General features: G+C 37.9%; 1 protein-coding gene across 5 annotated transcripts; it reads left to right on the forward strand.

Annotated features, from left to right (window-relative positions):
- Positions 1-760: 760 nt before the first annotated feature.
- On the forward strand, positions 761-21208 carry LOC122192436 (kynurenine--oxoglutarate transaminase 3-like). Of its 5 annotated transcripts, none has more exons than XM_042892977.1 (15): positions 761-922; positions 1998-2044; positions 3683-3783; positions 6860-6918; positions 8206-8350; positions 9849-9998; positions 11871-11957; positions 13114-13236; positions 13326-13446; positions 16163-16239; positions 17094-17183; positions 17805-17991; positions 18451-18524; positions 18926-19012; positions 20507-21208. In XM_042892977.1, the coding sequence occupies exons 3-15, from the start codon at positions 3685-3687 to the stop codon at positions 20567-20569; spliced, it is 1362 nt and encodes a 453-aa protein (XP_042748911.1). In that variant the 5' UTR covers positions 761-922; positions 1998-2044; positions 3683-3684; the 3' UTR covers positions 20570-21208. The 5 variants fall into 5 exon arrangements, with proteins under 5 accessions (XP_042748911.1, XP_042748912.1, XP_042748910.1 ...); XM_042892978.1 differs by having other exon boundaries at positions 761-918; XM_042892976.1 differs by lacking the exon at positions 1998-2044.
- The last annotated feature ends 1903 nt before the right edge of the window (positions 21209-23111 follow it).

A 23111-nucleotide genomic window follows, 5' to 3' on the forward strand; every position in this document is an offset into this window, starting at 1 on the left:
GGGTAATCAGCACAGTTTGCACGGGCCTACTGTCAATTCTTATGTTTTTCAGGAGGTTACTTTTGTATGTGGTTTCTTATCAAGATAAGTACTTTTGAGTATGAGTTATCTGGGCAATCGTAATTCAAACAGGCAATAGTTCGCCACAACTTGGAAAGCACCAACTTTCTTAAAACGTTCAGCCGCGTTCCCGTGCCTCGCTCTGTAAGCACCAGCTTTTCCCCCGGATCTCACCACACGCCAGCAGCGCCCGCGCCCAGCTCCACCTCAGCCACCTTTCTCGGCATAACACTTCACGCGGCGCTCCGGCGCCCACCTCGCCCTCAGGAGGGACGCCAAGGCCGCGGGTTGAGCATCGCTCCCGGACGGCGGACGGAGCCGCCGTCGCCGCCCTCCCGCTCTCGTGAGGCGCCGGGCCGCGCCTCGCTCGGCCCGCGCGGATCTGCGCTCTCCTCGGCCGCTCGCGGCCCGTTCTGAGGCCCGTCCCGCTGGCGAGCTCTGGGCACCGCGCAGTCCCCATTTCCCTCAGGGGAGTTGGCGGGAACTCAGAGGGCAGCGGGGCTTTTTTCTTCCCCTCGGGCTACCGGGCTGAACCCGGGCGGCTCTTCCCGGTAGGCGGAGCGCGGCGGCGGCTGGGCGGGAGGAACGGCCGCGCTGGCTGACTGGCTGGTTGGCTGGCTGGTTGGTTGGTTGGTTGGCTGGCCCATTGGCTGGCCCTCTGCGGGGGGCGGGTCCCGGACCGTCGGAAGTGCGGCAGGCTGCTGCTTCTTCTTCAGGGCTGAAAGGACGCCTGAAGGCTCCTCCCCGAGCGGCTCGTTGCGCCTCTGCGCAGCCGGGGGCCGAGGCGGCTGGCCGGGCGGTGTGTTGGCGCCTTTCCAGCTGTGAGCTCGGGGTGCTTCACGTTGAGAGTACGCATTGGTAGGTGCGTGTCAGCGTGACGATAAGCGCAGTGTGAGATGACTAAGCGCCGCAGCCATCGGCGAAGCCCCTTTTGATCCCTCTGCTCTGTTTGCGTGGTGAAGTTTGTTTCTCTGCGTTCGGTTGTCTTCGTTTTGCAAAGAATGGACAAGAGAGGGACGAAACGTTGTCGCGTGCAGCAGTTGTTAAGTTTCAGTGGCCTTTGTTAAAATACCCAGCCTCCCACAGTTCAGCAGTTTCAGCAGCGGTTCTCTTGGCCTGGTCTGTCACGAATGGCTTCTGTGTGGCAGAAAAAGCGTTGTGGTGAGGAGTCTGTAAGGAGGCATCCTCTCTTCTCTGACGCTTTCCTTCTCTGGCTCTGTACAATGATGCAGTTTTTCAAAGAATTCATAAAGGTTGCCCAAGATACCGCATTCTTTTACGTTTCTGTACGCAACAGATGTTAAGCAGAAGTATAACAGTGGATGTATTTTATAGGGGTGGTATAGCTGAAGGTACATATAAAGGGACAGCAGCGTTTGGCCTGTAGTTTGAAAGGAGGGGAGGGAGGGAGGAAATGAGTTCATCAGAAGCATTTTGTAACTTTACTGGAAGAAACTTTATTGGGATGAGAAAAAGTTACCAGCAGACATTATAAAACATGGACAGAGCTAATTATTAAGTGTGTGCTGGTTCTAAAAGTAATAATTCTTTTGAGCCTGTGTTACGTGTTAACGTGTTATATACAATAACAATGGGAATGTGTGTGCATGGAGAAAGAAGAGTAGGTCATGTTTTCTTTTTGAGATCTGGAGACTGTAGCAGGCCTTTGCCTTTATTTCCTTAAAATTTTGCTTAAGAGCAAGCATTCCATGTTGCAGATGAGGGAAGAGCATTTCCTGGGAAAGCATCACAAGTATTTCAGTGTAGCAGAACTACATACTGAAACCTTGACTTTCCTTGTTGAAGCTGTTTTTTTTTTTTTTCTCCTCCCCACTATTTCCATGTATTCCAGAAATATTTTTTTCCCTTCTGTTCCTCATAAAACTTTCAGTTTACACTTGTCTGTCATTAAAGGTGGATATCAATTTTTACTTCAGGTGTTTTTCATGTACCTTCAGAGATTGACCACACTGCAGTGATACAGGTCTGCTGCTCTTCATGCCATGCTATAGTTTTGCATGACTGCCTCACAGCAAGTAATGCCTTGTCAAATATCACACTACCCTTTAGTGCAGCATGGCACTAATGCTATTGATATTTAGACTCCTTTTTTTTTTTTTGTTTCTGTTGAGGTTGCAAGTTAACTTTGCATGTTGAGTTTGGAAAATTTTTATATCATCTTGCTACTCCTCAGTATAAAATGACCAGGTGAAGATTTGCCTGTTTGTCACAGTGCAATAACTACTGCAATTGTTTGCTGTAAAAGTAAGGTTATCTCTGTCACTCATCTCACCCTGGGAGAGTAGTGCTGTTGCTGTAGTCAACATAAGATAGAATCCATACGTTACACACAACCAGGAGGGCTTCACGATCTTTTTTGTCTTTATAGCTACCAAAGTTTATGTCAAATATGCTAAGTGCTATTATTTAAAGTAACTTTAAATGTAGTTACAGGTCTTATTAAACATATATATTTCTTTTGTGTCTCTCAGGGTATCTGCTGACTGGTGTGAAATGTTTAATGGCTGTGTATTTTTTCTAGTCCTCTGGCCACCAGAGTTGAGGACATTGCTACTGTTTCTGCTTTTAAAGGAAAATCAGTGAATTACATTTTTGCAGATCACTAAATGCCATGGGCTTCTATGGATATTCTCAAGGTTCTAATTGTCTTAGGTACAACTCAGTGTCGTGTCAGAAGGACCTTAATTTCAGAACCGAGACTGAGTTTGTAGTACTGGAAAAAGAAAGGCAAAATAACATACTTTTAAAACGTATTATAAGAGGCATCCTTAGAAGGAGGTGACCTTTATTTACATTTTCAGTGTAAGGAACACTGCTTTATGGGAACAAATCCATTGTTCCTAATGAAAAGCTCCTATGTTTTTCTCTTACAAATTCAGTTCATTTTCACATTGCCATCTGATGCATATATTTAAACAAACTTGGAAGTAGCTACCTGAGGTATCTGCTCATATATCTCTTTGCAGTCATTGATTAACAGGGCTTGTTTTTTGCAGCCAGCGAACTATCTGTTACTTCATGCAGAACATCCTTTCTGGCTATTTTCAGCCATGCTAAATATTTAATGTTTGCCCAAGTCATTGAGGCAAAACTCTTTAGTTTTACATAAATTGCATAGACCTGCTACTCCAGCGTGACTGGTCATTTCCGTTATCTCAGTTTCTGAATGCTGAATTTGAAACACCTGAAAATTGAGACTGGTTTTAATGTTGGGTCCTTTTTATATTGTGTATAAATTGTCAACTCTGATAGCAATTTGTATTAGACAAATGCATTTTCACAGTTCTAACAGAAACTTTCATTTGCATTTAAGTCTTAATTTTCATTGTAAGGAAAAAAATAGAAAGGTTATTGCTCTCAAATAGAGGAAACCTTCATTTTGTATGACAGCCAGAAAGATTTTAACTTTAATTATCAGCTACAGTTTCATCCTTGATTCATATAGAATGTGATAAGGTAATAATTTACTAGAATTGATTTCAAAGAAAGAAAAACACTGACAGGAGGAGAAGGTTTTATCATTTAAAAATGCTTGGTGATGTTTAGGAAACTTGTTCTGGCAATATAAGGGTTTTTTTCAAATTACTTATTTGTTATACAGGCATGCTTTTTGTTTCACGAAGCCTCTGTTGCCGTGGCATTGGAACGTACCATCTACAAACAAATTTACTTTCTAGGTCCATCAAGCTTTCAGCCTCTGATGTAAGTATTCAATCTACTTCATCGATAAAACTACTTTGTGCAATGTTTTAGTGAGGCACTGATTTTTGTAATGCTGCCAATAAATACACATCAGCTGTATTTTCTTTACTCCTAGTTACCTTGACCCAAGCATTTAATATTAAGGCTAAAGTAAGTTTTCTAACAAGTTAAATATTTAACCTCGTGAACACAACAGAATTTGGCACTTATTGCTGTGTATAACCATTTCAGTTTTTAAGGTCAGTGCTACAGGTAGGAGCTGAAAGGATTGCCTAACTGTTAGAGCATTAGCCTGAGATGTAGGAGTGATTCCTGCCAGCTTTATCACAGAACTTCGGTACGTCAATTCCTTTGTATCTCAGCTTTCTGTTAATTCAGCAGGGTTAGTTGTGATTTTTTGATGCTGCAATAGCAAGGGATATAAAAACACTGCAAGCTTAATTTTTTATAGAATGTCCTTAATTTCCCTGCTTAACTGCATTTGAGATTATTTAACTTCAGCTTAAGAGAAAACAAGCATTGTGATGTGGTGTGTGCCTAGAGGTTAAGCTTGGTGTTGTGTATAGAACTCTGGCATGTCATTTGTGCTCCCAGGTCACAGAGCAGTTCATCTGGTTAGCAAGCTGGATCAACCAAGGCACGTGTCAGATCCTATAGAACAGCTGCTGAAGCTGTTATACAGATAACTGTAGCATAGTTCGCTCAAATGAGAGGCTTGTTTTCACATATAAGTCACTTGGGAAGTCAGATTTGGCTTAAGTCAATTTTTCCTGTGCTGTATTTTTATTCTGTTTAAAGTACCTGGATGTTCTTACTGACCAAGTTGAAATGTCATCCTGTCTTTATTTTTGAATTTACTTAAGATTTTAACTTCATTTGCAACTCTTGACATTGAATTCCACAATTTAATTATGTACAAATATGTGTTTCTGTCATTAAGCAGTAAACACAAACAGTATTGCCATTCAATTTGCTCACAAGTTTCTTTGTATTATGAAAAAGAATAAATACAAGCAGCACTTGACTTTCCATCTAAAGCAATCAGTGTTAGGGAAAGCAGGAGGTTAGAGTTAGAGCTTGATAAGGACATGGCTCTTAGTTTAACACTGATCTTAAATTCATGGCAGTCCTCACTCTGCACGCAAAAAAGGCTTGAAGATTATCAAGCTGTGATGTAATTGGGCTACACTAAAAAGGAACCTTCAGAGTTCTCATGACCTTTTAGAAGAAAGAATGCTCCTTAGGGTATCATTTATAAGTGTTATTTGTTCACTTTCTCAAAGTAGCTGGCATTGTGAGCTCTACTGTAAGCTGAACGTCTGAAAACTGGTATAAGTTTAGTTGCTCTGTTTTGAAGCTATTTTCAAGGCACAAAGAAAAAAAGTAGACCTGAAGTACTAAGTGTTTAAACTTAAGGTAGTGTGTGGACTGTAACAGGCTTACTTTACTTGCCTACATATTTTTAGCTATGGGAAATTACTTACTGAAATTAAGATCTATGTTACAGTTGAGGATAAAGTCTTACAGTGGAAAGACTTTTAGTGAATTGAGACAATTTTAGGAGGAGCTGATCAATAGAACAAATTTCCCATGGCACTGTACAGAATTCTCATTTTTAGCTGGAAAGTTTCAAAGAATGTTTCTTATTTGTTATAGTGTGAGTAGTAGTGCTGCATGTGGAGAGAAAAAAAAAAAAGGAAGTGTATGTGGAGAAGGGCTCAGTTTAACTTGTATTACTGGTATTTATACAGTACTGGCAGACATTAATCGTATTTACCAAGACAAACATTGTAAAATTGGATTCATCCTCTAAACTGCATGTTTTTAATAGATGCAGTACTGATCACCCAGTCAAAACTCACTCTTAACTATGGTGTATGTCTGTCTAGTTACTGTTTGCTGCCTGAGGATAAACAAAAGATGTCCTGCTATGTGTTGTTCTTTGGATGATTGTCTCTTACAGATGAGGTCAGAATTAGATCCATGCAGAAAACAAATGAGCAGCAAAATATGTTAGTTTATTAATTGTTTTCCCATGTTTCAAATTGTTACACATGTAGGAGCTTCATTACTGTAAAATGATTGAGGACAAACACATACCTGCATGAAATGACAGCTGTGAGTCAATCCCACTGTTTCAAAGTTGAAACTTTAAACGTAATGGCAACTCAGGTATTTAGTCCTTCTCAAAGCGTGGTAGCTGGAGTATGGTTTTTGAATCCTTCATAAATGAATAATACCAAACAGTGGTAAAAGTCCCTAAAATTAGTATTCTGACTCAAAGAAACTGTAGTGTTTGGGGCCCTAAGGGTCTTATTTTCTATGTGAATTGCTTTTCAAGTGTAAAGCTGATTTCCAGACAGAAATGGACATGCACTGCTTTATGATTATTTTCTTTGTTGCTTGTGCATACAAATAAATTTGATGGTTTTCTTTTCCCAAATTTTCTTCTTCTTTTCTTTTCCTTTTTTTTTTTTTTAGTACCAGAATTATTAAAAAGTTTACAGGGAGAACTGTGAGGTCTATTCTAGAGCAGTTTCCTAAAACCTTCAGTAGTGGTCTTAATATACAGCAAAAAGACACATTCTAAAGTGTTTGTGTTGTAATATGAACCACCTTTCCTGTTTTCTTGCTAACCATCATATTGGCAAATAAAATTACATTGAAAAAGAAACCTCCAAGCTGTATCGGGCATGAAAGAAAACCAGCTGTTAAGATATTAGCGTATCGTAGAAAAAACAAAGAATGTATTTATTCCAATTTTTATTTTTAGATCATTTTTTGAAGCTATTGAGCTAAACGATGCTCCTCATCCGTCCTTGCTGCCAATTCAGTTTTAGATAGTGATGAATGAGGATTTCTGAGGCTTTTAATGTATTTTCTTCTTCGTCTGTGTTCAAGCTTTAACAGAAGCTTTAATGAAAGACTGTGTCTATAATTTTGAGTAAGAACTGAATTCAGTTGGCAGTGGTATATTTCAGAAGGCACGAAGGAGGGTTTGTCATGCAGGATCCAACAATGTAGTACTTTGTCTTTCTTAACAAAGCCCCCCTATCTGTATATTTTGATCTTGCAGACAATGGCCTTTAGACACAAAAACACAAGACGAATTGAAGGCCTTGATAGCAATGTGTGGTAAGTAAAAGGAAAACATCAGCTAATTTCAGAAAAGGCCTTTGGCTGGTGTATTTTCTTTCCAGGGTGATAATTATTGCCAATAAGAAAGTGCACAGCTCTTGCTGTCTCTGCTGAAATATATTTGTTACCTGCTTAAAAGAAGAAGCAATGAACCAAATTCTGTTAAATATGATTTCTGTGCATGAGACATTAGGCACAGGCTTCTGTGCATCTAGTAAACCACTTAAGACAGGTATAGCTCTTGGGTGTGGCAGAATAGCTAGCTTTCAATTTTAAATGTTAATTGAGTTGAATAATTATCTCAGTAATACTCACTTCTTATTTACCAAATGAATTTGACTTTATTTTTAAGCCGTTACGCTTGTCTTTGTAATTTAAGTTCTTATTCTTAGTATGCTTTTTGCTAGTTATTAAATTGCTCAGAAAGCACTATTATCATCACTGGTAAAGGTGGGATTTTGTTTGTTAATGAAAACAGCTTGGGGCTTACGTTTGTTTGTATGTACATGTATGTGTAAGTATGCATATATACAAACACGATGTTGTTTTGGTCATCCAGCCTCAGATGGTGGGGTTTCTTTTTTTGTTAGCAATTTGTTTTTAATTTTGTTTGATTGAACTGTGATGCTTGTTTTCCTTTTTTCCTGGGTAAATTTTGCATTTTGCCCTTTCCTGACTACCTACATCTTAACAAGAGCGAAAGACAACAAACAAACAAACAAACAAAAAAACAACCCAAAACATCCATACAAACAAAGTTGTTCAAGAATTTTAAGCTTAGTTTCTGACAGGGTACTGGAAACAGTTAACAAAAAGCTTCTAGCAATCCATTGCCTAAAGTCACAAAAAAAAGAAGTTACAATCCTCAGAGATGACTGGGTAGTTTAAGTGACACCCTTCACTTGACAAAATCTAGCCTTTAAATCATGTGATATCCCTGTTCTCATTCAGGTCTACTTCATTTTACAAAGAGGGCACTGTTTCACTTCTGCCTCTATGCAGAAAAACTGTGCGCTTGTGTGTGTGCATACGAGCACCATTCTGCTGGTAAAACAGTTATTCTGTGGGGAATAAATTAACTGTTTTTTGGGTTCTCTGACTCCTGTGGTTACTTAACATTATCCCAGACTCTATTTCTCAGCATGAACGCACTTTACTAAAAACTGTTTCCAGTACTGTGAATTTGGCAAAGCAAAATACTTTTGTCTTCTAATTTTCTTAAAGGAAAAGATAATTCTATCTGATATGTTAAACTGAAGGTGTATTTTTTTTTTTTTCTGTTAGGGTTGAATTTACAAAGGTGGCAGCAGATCCTTCAATTGTTAATCTTGGTCAAGGCCTCCCTGATATATGCCCTCCCAGCTATGTTAAAGAAGAGCTGGCAAAAGCAGCAGCAGTTGACAGACTGAACCAGTACACACGAGGCTTTGTAAGTACTGTGGAACTTGAGGAGTTGAGATCAGTGGAGAACTTGCCACAGAAAAAAAAAAAAAATTGACTTTGCTTTAAGTTGGTTTTACTGGTAGTTCATGCTTTTCTGTCTCAAATTAAGTTTTATCTGTTACCAAACAACAGACTGTGCAGTCTTCCTTAAGGCAGAATACTTGCTCAAGAGCAAAATGGTAGCGTGTGTATGAGATTGCATGGACCTCTAAAGACAATATAAACCAATTTACAGATTAAAAGATTGTAAATTACATGTTTTCCTTTTATTTGGTCAGCATGGACATGAATTGGGTAGGATAATACTAGCGTGAGAAAGGTCACTATCGGTAAGTGAAGAAAGTACACTATCAGTTGAGACAGTGCCTCAAGAAAAGATTCACCCATGATATCAGCAGATCTGAGTGGAGATTAGGAAGTGTTAGAAAGAGGAAGTTTCCCCTCTGGAGGATGGTCACTATGCAGTGTGTAACTTGTATTGTAGCACTTTGGTCATGAGTTGGTTGTGGAGTAACTCGGGTGGTGCAGCATTGCTTTGTAGCTGACACACTCATGGGAAGAAGTGGCTGTAATTTTAATCAAAAATGACTTACAAGTCTTAAATTATTGCAATGTTTTTGTTTACAGAGAGGTTCATAATTTTATGCCTTATGTGCAGAGCTACGGTGTTCAATATTTAGAGGAGGCTATTTGTTATGTAGGAGAATATTCTCCCAGAACTGTTTTCACTCTTTTCATCAAGTATCCAAAAAGGAAGGAAAAAAAGGTTTTTCATGGCAGGAAACCTCTAGTCTTCCTGAGTAAACAGAGTTGTGCCTTTTTATTCCTGTATCATAGATGGTCTTCGTTTTATGTTTGTTTTCTTGTTCATTGCACATTTTGGGAAGAGTACACGAACCTGTGTCAACTGGCAAAAGGTGGTCTGAGGTTTGCAATATATGACTTATCATTCTGATCACTGGAGCTGTTTACCAGCAGTATATAACCAAGATAAAAAGATTTTCCTTGCACCAAAACATTTTTAGTTGAAAGTTAATGAAAATGAAAGGCGCTTCAGATGGAGATATGAGTGGGTAAGAAGCAGATAAGTAAGGAAGTAAGGAAGATTAACTGGTATCAGTTTATTCCCTTCTCTCCTCCTGTCTCTTGTCCTAGCTCTCCTACAGGCTACCTAAAGTTATCCTGAGATATGATGGTAAGATAGAAATTCAAAAGTATTAGCTATGCAAAAAGAATTTCCTAGTAAATTCAAATAAAATAGCTTTGCTTACCCAATGTACAAATGCTTTAAGCTATGTTGCCTGTTAAAACATATTAACACTGAGGGTCCATCTCACATTTTTGTTTCAAAACATGTTACTTTGATCTGTGGGAGGAAGGGCAACAACCCCCCTTACCTCCCCCTCAAATAAAAAGCCCCAAAACACTGGAGTGCTCCTGACAATGTGTAAACTCTTTCAGATGCATTTCTTTGTTTTGAACAGGGGCATCCATCGTTGGTGAAAGTCTTGTCTAAAGTATATGAGAGAGTTTGTGGAAGAAAGATTGACCCTCTCACAGATATCCTGGTGACAGTAGGAGGTTATGGATCTCTCTTTAGTACAATACAGGCTTTAATTGAAGAAGGAGATGAAGTAAGTTTTTATTTGAGACATTCACTTATGTGCACTGAAAAGAGAATTTCACTGTTTTTTTTTTTTTTTTTGTAGCTGTTTGTTTGTCCACTTATTAATGTTTGGGCTTCTTTTTGATTTCTAGTAATTTGTTAAGTTACAGGAAGTAATTCAGACCTCTGCATATTTGACTTGCAGCTCTAGAAGCATCCTTTGGATGTCCTCCCTGTCAGTTCACCGGCTTACAGACCCTTTTCTTTCATGCTTGGCAATACCTGTAGTGGTTTCTTTACTGTTATTGTTAGATGACATGATATTGTATGTTTATTTAAGAAAATGTCTGGGTTGCTATCTGCAACAGAAAACAAAGCATAATGCAAAGTACTGCCTGTGAAAAGCTACTGTATGTCAAGTTCTATTTTGAACCATTGAGTTATGGCAACAAAAGCAGGAAAGTGCTTCATCACTACTCATCTCAGTCTTTTTGGTAATGATACTAAATGTCATTTTGGGAGAATGTTTCTTTGGGTCTGCAGTGAGCAAAAGCTTCTTTTGTTGTGTTGCACATTTTGCTTTCAGCATTCTGTTGTTTTCACTTAAATAATGTGTTCACTTTTCTATCTTTTATTTCTTTTTTTGTTGTTGCTTTGGTATTCATTTCTGTCCTTTTAAAAGTTCTCTTAGTTCTCTGCTCTAACTTTTCTTTGGGTTGGTGGTTGCAGTTTTTTTTGTTTGTTTTGTTTTTTCTTTTCATATTTCCAAGCCTCTGCCCAGCAATTTTCCTTGAATTTGTCCTTTTTTCCAATTTAAATTTTTTCCTGTTGGAATTTAAAGACTTTAGGCCATTCTTTGGGATTTCCTTGATGCTTGGAAATTCTGTGTTGGAGGTAGAATCCATGTCTTTGAAAAGAATATGTTCCATCTGACATGGCGAGTGCATACTTGCTTCCACCTGGAATGTCATTAATTAGGGCAGCTGTGCTGTTCAAAAATTTGCTGTGGTTATCTCCCATCTTTGTCGTGCACATTTACATCTGTGCCACAAGGCCCCAAACATTCCAGGTGTTATATGTTAGTGTTTGTAACATTGTAACTACAGAATAACAGCCAATGTGTGTTATGAGTAGTGCTTATTATGCTTAGTCTAAGGGCATTATTATATTATGAGCTTTTTTTGCTCTTATTTTTTGAGACCTAAAAGATCATCTAGTTCCAACCCCCCTGTACAGGCTGGATTACCAGCCACTAAATCAGGCACTAGATCAGGCTGCCCAGGGCCCATTCAACCTGACCTTGAACACCTGGAAGGATGGGACATGCAGCTTTTCTGGGCAGCTTGTTCCAGCATCGCACCACTCTCTCAGTGAAAATTTTCCCTCTGACATCTAATCTAAATCTCCCCTCTTTTAGTTTAAAACCATTCCCTCGTGTCCTATCACTATTTACCCATGTAAAAAGTTGATTTTCCTTCTGCTTACAAGCTACCTTTAAGTATTGGAAGGCCCGATCAGGTCTTCCCAGAGTTCTCCAGTCTTCCGATCATCTTCGTGGCCCTCCTTTGGACCTGTTCTGAAAGCTCCACATCTTTCCTGAGCTGAAGGCCCCAGATGTGGACACAGTACTCCATATGGGGCCCATAGAGGGCAGAGTAGAGAGGGACAATCACCTTCCTTGCCCTGCTGGCCATCTTTCTTTTGATTCAGCCCAGGATGCTGTTGGCCTTCTGGGAAAGGAAGAACATTGTGATTTTTATTTATTTATTTATTTATTTATTTAAAATCAGGATGGAGTGCCAGAAACATTATCCAGTTAGATTACTAAAGCAAATCTGGAAATATGATGGCATTATGCACTGAAGATTTTCTGTTTCTGATATTGCTATTGTAATTTCAGGTAATAATAATAGAACCATTTTATGACTGTTATGAACCAATGGTAAAGATGGCGGGTGCAAAGCCTGTTTTTATTCCACTGAGATATGTGAGTAGCTTTTTAAAAATTGTTTATTATATGAAACTTCTATACCTAATACAATTTGATGAAAACCTTATAGGAGATGCTTTTCTGTGCAGTGTTTCAAAATATTCAATTGTACAAAAATGAAATTGATTGTTATAGTGCAAGACTGAGATAATGATAATCCAAAGCAAATAAAATATTTTATTGGTGCTGGAAAAGGTAGGACAGTGTTTCTCATTTTCTCATTTACTTTAATTTGTGCAGTCTGAAAGCTGATCAACATTCCTTTGTTTGGATGGGATCAGAAAATGTTTTCAGTAGAAATGGGGGAAGGATGGTCATGCCGGTGCAAATTCTGTACCTGTTGCATTTCAGAATATTTGGTTTCTGATCCTCTTGGTGGCTCATGTAGTGATGGAGTAGAATTTATTTTCTAAAATCCACTTATTTAATAAGAAATGATTATGAGGTAGCTGACGTATTTATTGGTAAAAAAGGAGTAATTATCATATAGTTAAGTTGCATATTGGTACTTCTGGCATTGTGTTGGCAGGTTGCATGGATTTTTAAGGATGCAAGATGTTGATCTTGCTGAGAGGGCTGAGTGACTGCTTTTCTTTCCTTCTAGGCATGTATCAGAAAATTAGTATGGCCATGTTCTTTGATATTAGCAGAAACTGACCCAAACTTCTGTCATCTTCATGTACACTGAGGATGTAAGTCCAGAGCCTCAGTGGTAGATATTTTTAACTCTTTGGCTGTTTTCTCATAGATAAGGAGGGAAGGAGCTAAAATCCTAGTCTAGGGGTGATTTCCAGCCAAGCACACACATAACTTGTTCTAGTGTATGGGAAGGCCATAAACTCTACTGTCATATGATTGCACTTCCTGCATTACACACTACATGTGTGAGTAACCAGATCCTGGAAACTGGTTCTTGGGGAAGCTGTGAGACAGGCGTCAAGCAGGACAAGACTGCCATTGTCACAGTAATTTGTCTTGATCTTAGCTTCCTGCCTGTTTGGGAGCACCTCCTCCCAGGGAAGCAGAACAGGTTGGATAAGTTGTCATGTGTAGTTAGTAAAGTGTCTGAGGATGGTAACTTGGGCACCTCTGTTTAGGCAGTAGCAAGTTGCATTCCAGTAATGCATTTTTTGTTTTTATTTGTTTTTCCAAGAAAAATGGTGGAAACTCTGCATCCAGTGCTGATTGGGTCTTAGATCCAGCTGAACTTGCAAGTAAATTTAATTCGAAAACAAAAGCCATTATTCTGAATACCCCACACAACCCTATAGGCAAGGTAAGAGTCCTGCTTTAACACTACTGTAATTTCAGAGCATGCCTTAAATACTGTGACTAATGCATTGCCTTTACTTTCTTGCATCCCAGGTATTTACCAGAGAAGAACTCCAGATGATAGCTGATCTCTGTATTAAACATGATACTCTGTGCATCAGTGACGAGGTGTATGAATGGCTGGTGTACAAGGGAAATAAACACACAAAAATAGGTACTTATCTATTAGAAGCAGCTGTGGAATGATACTGCAAACTTACCCCTGAAATAATGTTTGCTGGAAGAAGTTCAAACTTTAAGCTTTTACTATCTCAAAATATCAAGAGTAGCAATAGGGGAAACTCCATTAATGAGGGCTCTAGTGGAAGCATCACGGTAGAAATTGATTCCTATAAAAAATGAAAAGGAAGTTATACCTAAATGACCTTGGAATGCTTATTAGCTCAGCTACACAGCTACTGATCGTACAGCTTAGTATGTTAATTGCATTGGCCATGCATAGGCTATGAGTCTGTTTTGAAAGTGGCCTAACCTCGTGGCTGTTGTGGTGATACCTTCCAGATTCTTCGCTTGTCTGATACCTTCTAGAAGACCTTCAGATGCTGAGAAAATGGAATGTTTTGGGTTCATGTGATTGTAATTTGCGTCAGTGCATTGTACCAAGTTACCACAGTAACTGGTGCTTTATCCTGTTCCGATTACAAAGTAAAATGAGTTTAGTTTATAGCTTTCTTAATAGATCTGGCAGGTGGTTCATGCAAATAGCCATCTTCAGAACCAGAGTCACTGTGGGTGGTGTAAGGTATTCCATTTTTTTTCCTTTGCCATAGCAACAGGTTTGAACACTCATGTTGTCAGTCATGCTTTGTCTTAGTGGACAGGTGCTGAGTTCTTAAAGCACAGTAACTTTATTGTTTATTAGTATCAGCCTTGTCATTTTAATGCTTCAAACCAAAACGTTTACAACCGAACAGAAGACTTTCTGTAGTTCAGCGCGCAAAATAGAAATCTCTTGCGATTATGAGAAAAGGTAAAGCCTGAAAGGTTACTCAGCTTCATTCATTTCAGCATGTACTCTATGATCAATCCCATGACATCATCTTTAACTTTATTGCTAAGATGATCATAAAACTTCCATAAAACCGTGAGAAATAACATTACTTCAGTAAAAGAAGCAAGATCTGTTCATTTTAACTTCAGTTTCTTAGACTTCTTTAAATCTACAAAAAGAAAATGTAAGAAAAAATGGCATGTGCTCTTTCTCTATTTGATAGCTCCTGTGTTTTCATATTAAACTTTCCACACTCCATCTGTGCACTGACGCTTCCTTTCTAGAGATACAAAATAGATATTGCATCAATTTACAGTGTCTGGCAGTGGTGCCTTAATATAATTTAACAAGAGTTGCTCAACACAGATCATAAAATTAGTACAGTCTCTGTGCTGTCACTAAGGCTGTTTTCTGCAGTGTGGTGCACTTCATCATGTTTCTCATCATTATCCGACTTTGTGAAAACAGTGAACCTTCTTTAAGTAATGATTAGGATTTAGAGGTAGCATATTGTAACTGAGCATTGAGAACAGACATCTCAGCAAGCTGAGTGCCAGCCCAGGTAACAGACTTATATGTGTTAGCTTGCACTTTGATAGTAAATTGTAGTTCAAGTCCCTTAAGGTGTCATGTAATGATGCTTCCATCTGGCATGGAAGCACGGAAGAATTTGCTTATTTAAAACCTGCTTGTAAAAAAGCAACGGAGCTGATTCTTCGCCTGTGCTCTTTTGCTGCTGCTGTTGTTTGAAAATGCTGTTGCATTCTGTCTCCAAGGTTGAATTCCTAAGACTATGTGGCAAAACAATCTCTTGCTAAAGGGCATTTGCTTTGAAATTCAATTATTTTTGCAGAGAGCAAGTTCAGTTGTCTTTAGGAAGTAGTGTGTACTCTTGACCTAGCTAGCTACAAGATGCATCTGTTCAAACTGCCTTTATGTTTTCAAGGTCACAGAGCAGTTGAGTGAATAAGGGTAAGCTAATAAGAATCCGAGTCTCTTTCCTGCTAGTTTGGTTTCTTTTCTTGGTAAGTGTGCTCAGAAGAATACAATGCATATTTTTGAAGAGTTGCAATGACCTTTACCGTGCCTAATTAATGTAACGGTGGCAAAACCTTTCTTATGAAAGTCAGTGTTTGTTTGGAAAATCTGTTTGTTGATTCCCTCTAGAGAGGGAATTTAACAACTGACAAATTCATTGGTAGCAAATTGCAAGCTGACAGAAGAGATCTTCGTTCTGTCATCAACTTTGAAAAGGAGGGAAAGATTTTGGTCTCCTACAAGATACAAATACAAAGATGGAGATAAGCTTCCTTGTATCCCTTACTACTTGCAGACACCTTACCTAGTTCTTACTGCGTTTCAATCTCAGGGCTGTTCAAATTGTACAATAAAATGTAATTTATTTACTCTCTACTGGGTTTCTGACTTCTAAACCAGAACCTTACAAATTATTTTCATTTTTCTGGTAAGAGATACTGAATGATACTGAACTGTTTTCTGGACAATTCTGTTAAAATGGCTGGGAGTGCTTGGTTTAATGTTGTGTATAGTGCCCTTACTAGGCATCAGAAATAATACCATATGAGGTAAATAAGTAGCCTCTTAGATTTTTTTTTTTTTAATGAATAATTCTGCACCTGGGGAAAACTAACATCATTTTCACCAACTATCTCTCTCCTCATTTTCTGTCTTTTATCCAAATCTTATTTTTCTGCCAAGATCTTTGGTCCATATATTCTTTCTCACTTGTTACGGTTGCTATAGTTTTCAAATATTCTCACTACAATTAAACATCAGCACATTGTAGTTCTTAGTGAGGAGCAAACTACATGGAATATGTGAATGCACTTATACCCAATTAATTTTATTTTGTATGCAGCTACGTTGCCAGGTATGTGGGAAAGAACAATAACTATAGGAAGCGCTGGGAAAACATACAGTGTAACTGGTTGGAAGGTAAGGAAAATCAGCGTAAGGGTTTAGTTAAGTAAATAACAGGATGCATTTTTGTTACCTGTGTTTGAAAGTTTCTGGCAAATCTGTGTGTCTCTAAAAAGTGAAGATACCATTCAGCTGGAACAACTACTTGAACTCTTTTGTTTTGTTCTTGTCTGTTGAGTAGTGAGTTCTTATGAGGAAAAAATATATAAATAAACACAGTATGATTTGTTCAAAACTCTTGGAGAAGACTCAGATGCTATCCAGTATTGTGATGGTGATGTTGTTTTCAAATTTATATAATACCTTTTGGAATAGTTTCTCTTTCAATGCTATTAAAATATTAAATGATAATAATATTTTGCCCAACTTCAACATACATACTGGAAAATAAAATATATAACCTTTTGGCAGCTAAATGCTTTCTTCTTTATCGCCCGTGGTCAGACTGAACCATGACAATTGACTTCTGTCTGGCTGAGAGTGGATTTGATCCAGTAATGACCTCTTGTTTTATGCTCGAACCACCCTTGACATGGGTGCCTATGAGATGAACTTAGAACAATTGGCAATCTCATTCCTAATAAAGGATCTGTTTATCTTCTAACTCGTTATATGGAGAATTAAAAGTTTGCTTGATATTCTTTGAGACGTGTTAAGTGAAGCTGTTATTCTTGTCTCATACCTAGACTTTTTAAAAATGTATTATAGAGGAAAGTTGTTATAAACAAACTCTATTCTGAGTTCTTTACCAGGACAAACTACTAATTGTTAATGGAAAAACTTGAGACATTTTCTAACTTCAATTCTTTGTTAATCTGAAGTAATGGTGTTGCTGTAAGTGTAATATATGCATGTTTTTCTTCCCGTAGCTTGGTTGGTCTATTGGCCCTCAGAATCTGATTAAGCATTTGCAAGTGGTTCATCAAAATACACTATATACTTGCCCAACTCCATTACAGGTACGTACAGATGGAGCCAAAGAAGTTATTTTCTGGCATAGCAAACTTGTAGACCTCACCATGATAAAACAATAATCACAACAACTAATTTTTGATTGTCAAAATAAGTGTGCTGGGTTGCTAGAAAAAGATGATAATCTTCATCAGCTGAGCAGACATTTAAAAAACAAACATAAAAACCAACCTAAAACAAAACCAAGGAAGTCTTGCGGATTCTTTCTTCTTTGACACACAAACTGCTGCTTATTGCAGAAAGCACCACTCATAGCAATCTGTGGGGTTTCCTGCCAAATGTAAGTAAAAGTTGATGCAGTAGGGTCTTGTTTTACTGACAGTTATCTTTACCTTACAGTTTACTTCTTAGTATTTTTATGATTATATTTCACTAAACTCAGCTTCAGTTCATTTTGTAAACGCTTCAGAGCTTTTGTATGTGATGAATGCCTAGTGAGCAATTGGTGCTTTGGGTTTTGCTACAAGTTAACAAGCAAATTGCACTACTGGATGCAGTTTGTGAAATTTGTATTTCTTGATTTGCTTAATAAGAGCCAGATCCTACTACAGAATTTCATTAGGAAGCATGTGAGTGTCCATGAGTATTTTGAACATTGTCATTTCCAGGAGGCTTTGGCACAAGCACTTTGGGTAGACTATAAACGCATGGATGACCCAGACTGCTATTTTTACTCTCTGCCTCGAGAGCTGGAAAGCAAGCGTGATCGGATGGCTCAGCTACTTCAAGAAGTTGGGCTGACACCTGTCATTCCAGAAGGAGGATACTTTATGATTGTTGATGTTTCTACATTAAGTAAGCTTAAAATATATATATTTGTAATATAATGTTATATAATAATAATATTATATATATTATATATATATCTTCTCATTTTTTGTTCGCATAACATTGTCAGAAATTCTAATTGGTAATTAAATTTTCCATCTGACTTTAGCCTTTAGGTGGATTTTATGAGCTTGAGGAAAACTGTTTGTTTGCAGTTGTAACAACTGTCCTTGTTTTGCAAAGCTTTGGCGAAGTTTTAGGAGGGGCAAAGGTTGTGGATAAAAAAGTCTGTTTCTTAACAGTCTATGACTATGAAATGATTTGAGAGCCAAGCATTTGGCGTAATCTCTTGTTAGCTGTTCCAGTATAATCTGAATTACATTTCTTTGATAAAAGCATACATCTTTATTCTGAAGTGTTAGTGTAATGCTGTTCATGATGCCTTCCCACTGGAGCCTGGAAAATCATACAGTTTCTTTTCCTTAGGTGTGGATCTCTCTGATGTAGATGAGAATCAACCTTATGATTATAAATTTGTCCGATGGATGATATCATCTAAGGTAAGGTGTCCTGGTTATATTCTAGTTTTAGAAATGCTTTTCTACTGAAATCCAAAGCAGTGCAACCATGCTTACTCAAAATATTGTTTGGTATTCATGCTATCTTTTGGAAATGATGTGGCTTAAATATTGCTAAGCGTACTGGTAATGTATTTTATACGTTTGTGTTAAGTTCCAGCAATCGTTTCTCTGCTTAAATGCTAGTTGTAAAACAAACAAACAAACAAAAAAACCCTTTGAAATATTTTGTCTAAGAAAAGTAATGTGAAATTATTTAAGCCTAGTTACTCAGAACAAAATTCAGCCTTGTATTTTCCTTGAATGTTGGAAGATTTTAGAAAATCATGCTTAAATCTGTTTTTAATATATATGTATAATAATATTTTTGTTTAATTCTTCAGAAACTCTCAGCAATTCCGCTTTCAGCATTCTGTGGGCCTGAGACAAAGAGGCAATTTGAAAAATATATACGTTTTTGCTTCATTAAGGTAAATTTGTGTCCCATGAAGACTCAAAACTCAAAAATCAATGCAGCATCAAAAATTGCAATAGACAACTGCTACATTTTTTCCCACAGTCTGAGTTGGATGATTTTAGAAACAGAAAATCAGTTTGGTGTATAATTCAGCATGAAGTAGCTTCAACAGTCTTTTTTATCCAAGGGATTTGAAACCAGAAATATGGATGACATAGCTACCAACTGGGTGGTTAGGTCTTTTTTTTTTAAATAGATATTTTGTTGATTTGTAAAAGCATTATTGACCAGTGATGACACTGAAAATGTATGAGGTGGATATGCAATCACTTACAGTGGATTCTATAACCAGAATAAGGAATAATTCCCACATATAGGAAAATGATATACTAAAATGATATGCATGAAGTACTGCATGTCTGTTCAGTTTCCAGCAACAAAAATCATAAGTCTGCTTGAAGTTTAGCTTACCTGAAATTACCAAGGGTTTTACACAAGCTGCAAACTATGAAAGAAAACAAAGCTGTAAACTATAAAAGAAACAAAGACATGGGAAGGAATCTCATCTTTTTGTGTGTGTTTTTTTTTTTTTTTGTGTTTTTTTTTTTTTTAAGAAAAGAGAAATCATGAATCTGTGATTTTGTGAGCACCTGATTTTTCACATGTTCTTCCCAGTGTTTCACCCAGTTGTTGAATCTGTGCTTGAAAAGAAATGCTGTGGAGACACATACATACATACATACATAATCTTTGGTAATCTGAGTGCTGTAAGATGTCTCTCGTATTGTTCTGTCACAGTGTCAACATAATGAAATGTGACAACTCTGTTTTAGTATAAGAATCTGTACCTTTGCTTGGTCCAGTAATGAATGGGAATTTCTGCTTATGTTATCACAGCTCTTAGGATGAGGTATAAAGACAGTGATACAAACAGAGCCAGTAACAATCAGAATGAAACTTGCTGATAGTTAATATGGCTTGCCAAGGATGAAAAGCACTAATCACGACGAGTTAAACACTACCTGTATGATTCATTGTGTTGTAGCCAAGTCATGCAACTAATCAGTGGGTTACTCGCATTCAGAGGGTTTATGTTTAAGTAGACAGCATAGCTTGGTTGCATGAAGTTTTAAAAAACCCACCTATACACATAAAGATTAGGAAACTATGCTAACAAGTGTCCAGTATAGAGCAGCCAAATGCGTCACTGTGTAAATGCTGAATATTTACATAAGGACTACCCAGTTTAATGAAATTTGATAATACTAATATTGAGAAAAAATGTTATTTTTGGAACAAACATATCTAATAAATCTTTGCAAGGAATCAGAACTTTTTTGTGCAGTGTAGATTTGTAGCTATAACTTTTAATGACAATGTGATCAACTGGGATATTAAGAGGTTGCAAGTGACACTGCCAAATATTGATTTGGGATCATATAAATATGACTGGTACTGTTTTCAAGAATCCGTACTTGCAGTAATAGTGATACTCCTTGTTTTGCAGAAAGACAGCACTCTGGATGCAGCTGAAGTGATCCTGAAGAACTGGAAGAAGCAGAAAGCTTGATTATTTTTTTTCTTTTTTTTTTTTATTTTTTTCTCTTAATTAACTCTTCTGTCTGGTATAATTATCTTACATCAGGGCTTTTGTTGCAGACTGAAGAACAAATTACTTAATACAGTACAGAATTAATGATATTGTAAATAACGTTGTACTGCCACCTGCTGAGGAGTTAAAACAATGATTTACTGATATTTGTAATGCAACTCAAGTTATTTTCACATGTCTTTGTCTTACTGAAATGTGAAGAGTTCTAGAACTGCAAAATAAAAAATTGTTGTAGGTATTTTAAGTTTTTTGGTATGAGGTGGTGGAAAATTACTATATGTCTCAGAGAAGATAACCACAGTGCCTTTCTATGTACCTGTCTACTCTGTCCATGCATAGATTGCATCAGTTTAACTAAAATGATTGAGTTAAATCAATTATGTGTTTATACAGGCAAGATCTAAAGGAATAACCGGTATTTGGTTTTCCCACAGTAGTCTTGTGCTATTCTGAGGGTATTCAGTCCTCAATAAAATTATGCAAGTGGCATTTAGAATAGGATTTCTTTTATTTCTAGACTCTTGTTTACTCCATAAATGAATCTGCAAAGCAAAATAAAAGGACTTGCTATAGAGGCATCTCCATCAGGTGAATTAATCCTATGATCTCTTTTTTGCTCTTTTCATGTCCACAAAAGCCACTGGTAACTTCACAACAATCCTACTTTAAACTCTTAAGATCAAGTGGGAACATGAAGATGGGCCTGATATTGTGCTGTAGTTCTGTGATACTATGGAGCTCAACTTTGACTATTCCTAGCTCAGTGGCTAAAGGACAGGTTCAGATGAGGTAAATGTGGAGAGTTCTTTCACTGTTGTCTCCTCTCTGTGCAATCTTTTAATCTCTGGGTAGGATTTCCACTAGTGAAAGCAATCCAAGTATGTAACCTTTTAAATGTGTTGTATTCTTCATATTCGTTTGGTATTCAACCCACAGACCTTATGCTGGAAAGCTCAAAGAAATTCTGTTGCTAGATTTGCAACTATTTTACTTATTCTGTGGTTACAGAGCTGGAATCCAGCTGAATCCCAGCAGTTTGTGACTGGACAAGAAGAATCGTATGGAAATCAGACTGATCTGCTAGGCTGCTTTATCAGTAGCCTAGTAGCTGGGTCTTTTCAGCTGCCTTGCACTGTTGTTCTCCAGATCTCCCCACAAAAATGGTTAGTTGCTGTTTTCAAGAAGTCATTACAAGTAATATGTATACAGTGATCATAAAATAATATCAAAAGAGACTTCTAAATAAAGATCATTGCATCATACTAGTCTGAAATACAACTGCAAAAAAGCACAGTTCTCCGAGTACTTCTACAACTATTCTTACAGTCTAAGATTTCCCTGAGATAGCTTGCTGGTAGCACGAGAACATGCATGTAATGAGGCTGTGCATCCTCTCAAATGCGGAAAGGTGTTAGGATGCTACTTGCCTCCCTTTACTGTGTTTATATTGCCTTGTGAACAAAAGCCTCATTGCTTCCAAAGCACTTGATGTAATCTGCTAATCTTTTTTTTGTGTCGTTAAAGGTCTGGACATGTAAGATGCATTGCAGAAATGAATTGATATACCAAGCATGATTCAGCTGCTCTGGCTGTTGATCGTTGCCTCCATTTGCTCCTATGAGGCATTTGACTGACATCTGATATTTTAACAAAATGAACATTGGCTAAATAAACAATTGCAAAGGATCTTTAGACAAGCAAGTAAGATCTGATGACTTACTGTCATTAATGTACTGTTTGTTGTGTTTACAAAGGCAGTTGAAATCCCACTGAATGATTGTTGGAATGTTAATGTGAGAACTGCAGCGTTTTGACTTTTATCGCTGATGGTAGGCAGCATGAAATAACTTTGGATTAGATTTTAAGAAACTCCAGAGTGCCCAGTGAAGTAACATTTTAAAGTTAGGATTATTGTTGTAACTACAGTGATGGGAAAGAATAGGTGCAGCTGGGGGCAGCAAGGTGGATTTTCCATAAGCTATTTGAAAGATCTGTTGTAAAGACTGCTGGTAGCGCTATTCTCGTCTACCACATCAAACGCTTTTGCTTGGGGGGAAAGCACTTGAAATATGGCTGCAGACAGGGAACAAAAACAAAGCACGGTCCACTGTATTTTTTTTTTTTTTGGCAACAGTTCTGTAAACGATTGTCTCGGTGTAGTGTAAATGGAACCCTTAGTGAGCAGAGAGGGGGGGAGACCTGCCGATGGCACTGACTGGCGGCGGAAGATCTTTCCGTGGAAGCCGCGCACCCTGCAAACCCCCTGGGGCTGAGTGCTGATGTGGCGCAGCTGTTGCAGGCAGTGCTACTTCACATCTCAGAGGTCATAGGGAAGCATAATACAACAAGCTTTATTCCCCTTGAAAAGCAGGTGTTGTTTTTTCATCCTTTGGTCTTATTGAGTAAACGTCATCGCAGACGGAAAAAGGTCCTTCCTTCCCTTTCGCGGCATCGATCTCTGCCTGCAGGCGGCCCCACGCCGAGCGGCTGCCAGCGCGAG

This window comes from Lagopus leucura, unplaced genomic scaffold (assembly GCF_019238085.1).
Source record: "Lagopus leucura isolate 7727_CA_CO unplaced genomic scaffold, USGS_WTPT01 ss_100009-16_subseq_1:344916_obj, whole genome shotgun sequence".
NCBI classification, from domain to species: Eukaryota; Metazoa; Chordata; class Aves; order Galliformes; family Phasianidae; genus Lagopus; species Lagopus leucura.